The sequence below is a fragment of the Aquarana catesbeiana genome, linkage group LG08 (genome assembly GCF_042186555.1).
Source record: "Aquarana catesbeiana isolate 2022-GZ linkage group LG08, ASM4218655v1, whole genome shotgun sequence".
Lineage (NCBI taxonomy): Eukaryota > Metazoa > Chordata > Amphibia > Anura > Ranidae > Aquarana > Aquarana catesbeiana.
In genome coordinates this window covers 73,532,013-73,534,563 of record NC_133331.1, presented here as the reverse complement: position 1 = coordinate 73,534,563, position 2,551 = coordinate 73,532,013, and the positions used below count along the sequence as shown (strand labels likewise).

General features: G+C 41.7%; 1 protein-coding gene across 1 annotated transcript; it reads left to right on the top strand.

Annotated features, from left to right (window-relative positions):
• Positions 1-203: 203 nt before the first annotated feature.
• Positions 204-1,127, top strand: LOC141105262 (olfactory receptor 5AR1-like). Its single transcript, XM_073595146.1, has one exon. It carries the CDS (start codon positions 204-206, stop codon positions 1,125-1,127), a length of 924 nt encoding a protein of 307 aa, XP_073451247.1.
• Positions 1,128-2,551: the final 1,424 nt, after the last annotated feature.

The following is a 2,551-nucleotide window of genomic DNA, read 5'->3' as shown; positions in this document are numbered from 1 at the left end:
GGTCTCCTGTTATCCGCATGATAACTTCTGACAAGTTGACAGCCTGACTTGAAGGTCTTTCTTCAAAAACATGGCAAGCACAAACGGCACCGGGTTGATGTGTTAACTTATTTGGCTGGAGCACTAATGCCTTCAGGGGTTAGGATCGCTGACAGTTAACATACCTGTTGCTTACAGATGCAGAATATTTGAATTAGTTGGAGATGAATAAGAGTTTTCCAATGGAATTTATTCTCTATGGACTTACTGACAAGATTGAACTCAACATTCCATTGTTTGTCATATTTCTGTTTGTTTATATCACAACCGTGGTTGGCAATGTTGGCCTTATTTCTCTAAGTATAGCAAAGAAGCATCTTCATAAACCCATGTACTTCTTTCTAAGCAATCTTTCTTTTGTGGACCTCGTATATTCTTCCGCAATCACCCCTAAAATGCTGCGGGACTTTCTGAGTAAATCAAAGACCATCTCTTTTCTTGGCTGTGCCATGCAGATGTACGTCTTTGGGTCCTTTGCAAGCACCGAATGTCTTCTTCTAGGAATCATGGCCTACGATCGCTATGTGGCTATCTGTAGCCCTTTGCAGTACCAGGTCTACATGAGCAGTATTTTGTGTTTCCGCATGGTGGTTGTTGCTTACTTTGGAGGTTTTGTAAATTCTCTTGTGCACACAGTTCCTGCTTTTCATCTTAACTTCTGTAGAACCAACATCATTGATCATTTCTTCTGTGACCTTCCACCACTCTTTAAACTTTCCTGCTCTGATACATCAATCAATGTAGTTGTTCTGATTATTTTAGCTGGCCTTGTTACCATGAGCAGTATGACTCTTATCCTTGTCTCATACACCAACATTGTCTTGGCCATTGTGAGGATACGATCAGCCCAGGGTAGATACAAGGCTTTTAACACTTGTACTTCTCATATTACTGCAGTCAGCATCTTCTATGGGACTATCTTCTTTATGTATCTTCGCCCATCAGTTAGCAATGTCTTACAGCAGGATCGCGTGGCTTCTGTGTTCTACAGTATAGTTATACCTATGTTAAATTCCTTGATATACAGTTTAAGGAATGCTGAGGTTATAGAAGCATTAAAACATTATTGGAAATATTTTAAATGTTAACTAATGAGTCAAGATACCATCAAGTGCTACACCCATGCTCTCGGTTGCTTCTTCTTAAAGGTCAACTCAAGCCAACATTTTTTTTTGGTTTTGAATAGAGCAGGGAATGGTTAGAGAAGGGATCCTCAAATGTTTTAATCAAAAGGTTAGTTCACTGATTTTCAAGCTGTTTGGCGGACAGACTGTTTAAACTGGGAGGAATGGTGCCCCATTGTCCATGTTGGTGGGAGAAATGGTGCCCCGGTGTCAGTAAGAGAAATGATGCCCCATCATCAGTATCATTACGTACAATGGTTCCACTATTTTGGTGCCAGTGGTATTGGAAAGCCCTTGCGACATCGGAGTTCAGTGGTCACATACCTTTGCATATGCTGCTTGTACAGCACTATTCCTTTAATGACTGAATGATGTCATAGCCGGAACTATGCAAGCACCATTGAGTAGGAAATAGCACTGCTGGCGATGGTCTGGTGCTGGAACACTCTGTGTTACATAGTGGTAGCAGCTGCCAGTCAATCTACAGGGAAACCAGGGTTGTGAGAACCTTACCTTTACTCCAGCCCTGCTACTTGCCACACACCCCCTCAGGCTAGTAAAAGGCAAGCAAAGATCTGTATGCTAAAGTTTAAGGATCACTGGTTCAAGGGGGCACACATATTTACAAAAAACATTTTTATTAGAGTAGAGAAAAGTTAGTGCTGTCACTGCCTGTTCTAGTGACTACTGAACCCCCCATTTCATGTGTGGACAACCCTTAAGAACAGAAAATGAGAAAAAGAAATCTTCCCAATGGGGTCACAGGCAAAAGGCTGTCAGAATCGTAAGTCACTCTTAATGCTGCGTACACACGATCGGGCATTCCGACAACGAAATCCTGGGATTTTTTTCCGACGGATGTTGGCTCAAGCTTGTCTTGCATACACACGGTCGCACAAATTTTGTCGGAAATTCCGATCGCCAAGAACGCGGTGACGTACAATATCTACGACAAGCCGAGAAAAATGAAGTTCAACAGCCAGTGCGGCTCTTCTGCTTGATTCCGAGCATGCGTGGAATTTTGTGCGTTGGAATTGTGTACACACAATCGGAATTTCTGACAAAGGATTTTGTTGTCAGAAAATTTGAGAACCAGCTCTCAAATTTTTGTTGTCGGAAATTCCGACAAAAAATGTCTGATGGAGCCTACACACGGTTGGAATTTCCGACGACTAGCTCCCATCGAACATTTGTTGTTGGAAAATCCGATCGCGTGTATGCAGCATTACTCTACTGAGAACTAAAAAAAATAGAACTAAGGAAGTTAATGGAATTCAAAGATAAAGGCCCCTCAAATCATGATGGAAGGGAGCCATTGCTAAGAAATAATCAACACTGATGGGTGTATATGAAGAAAAATTAAAGCTTTTTGGCTCTGATAGCAACAG

Excerpts from the sequence above, each read along its gene's own strand:
- LOC141105262 (XM_073595146.1), top strand. The coding sequence starts at position 204 with ATGAATAAGAGTTTTCCAATGGAATTTATTCTCTATGGACTTACTGAC.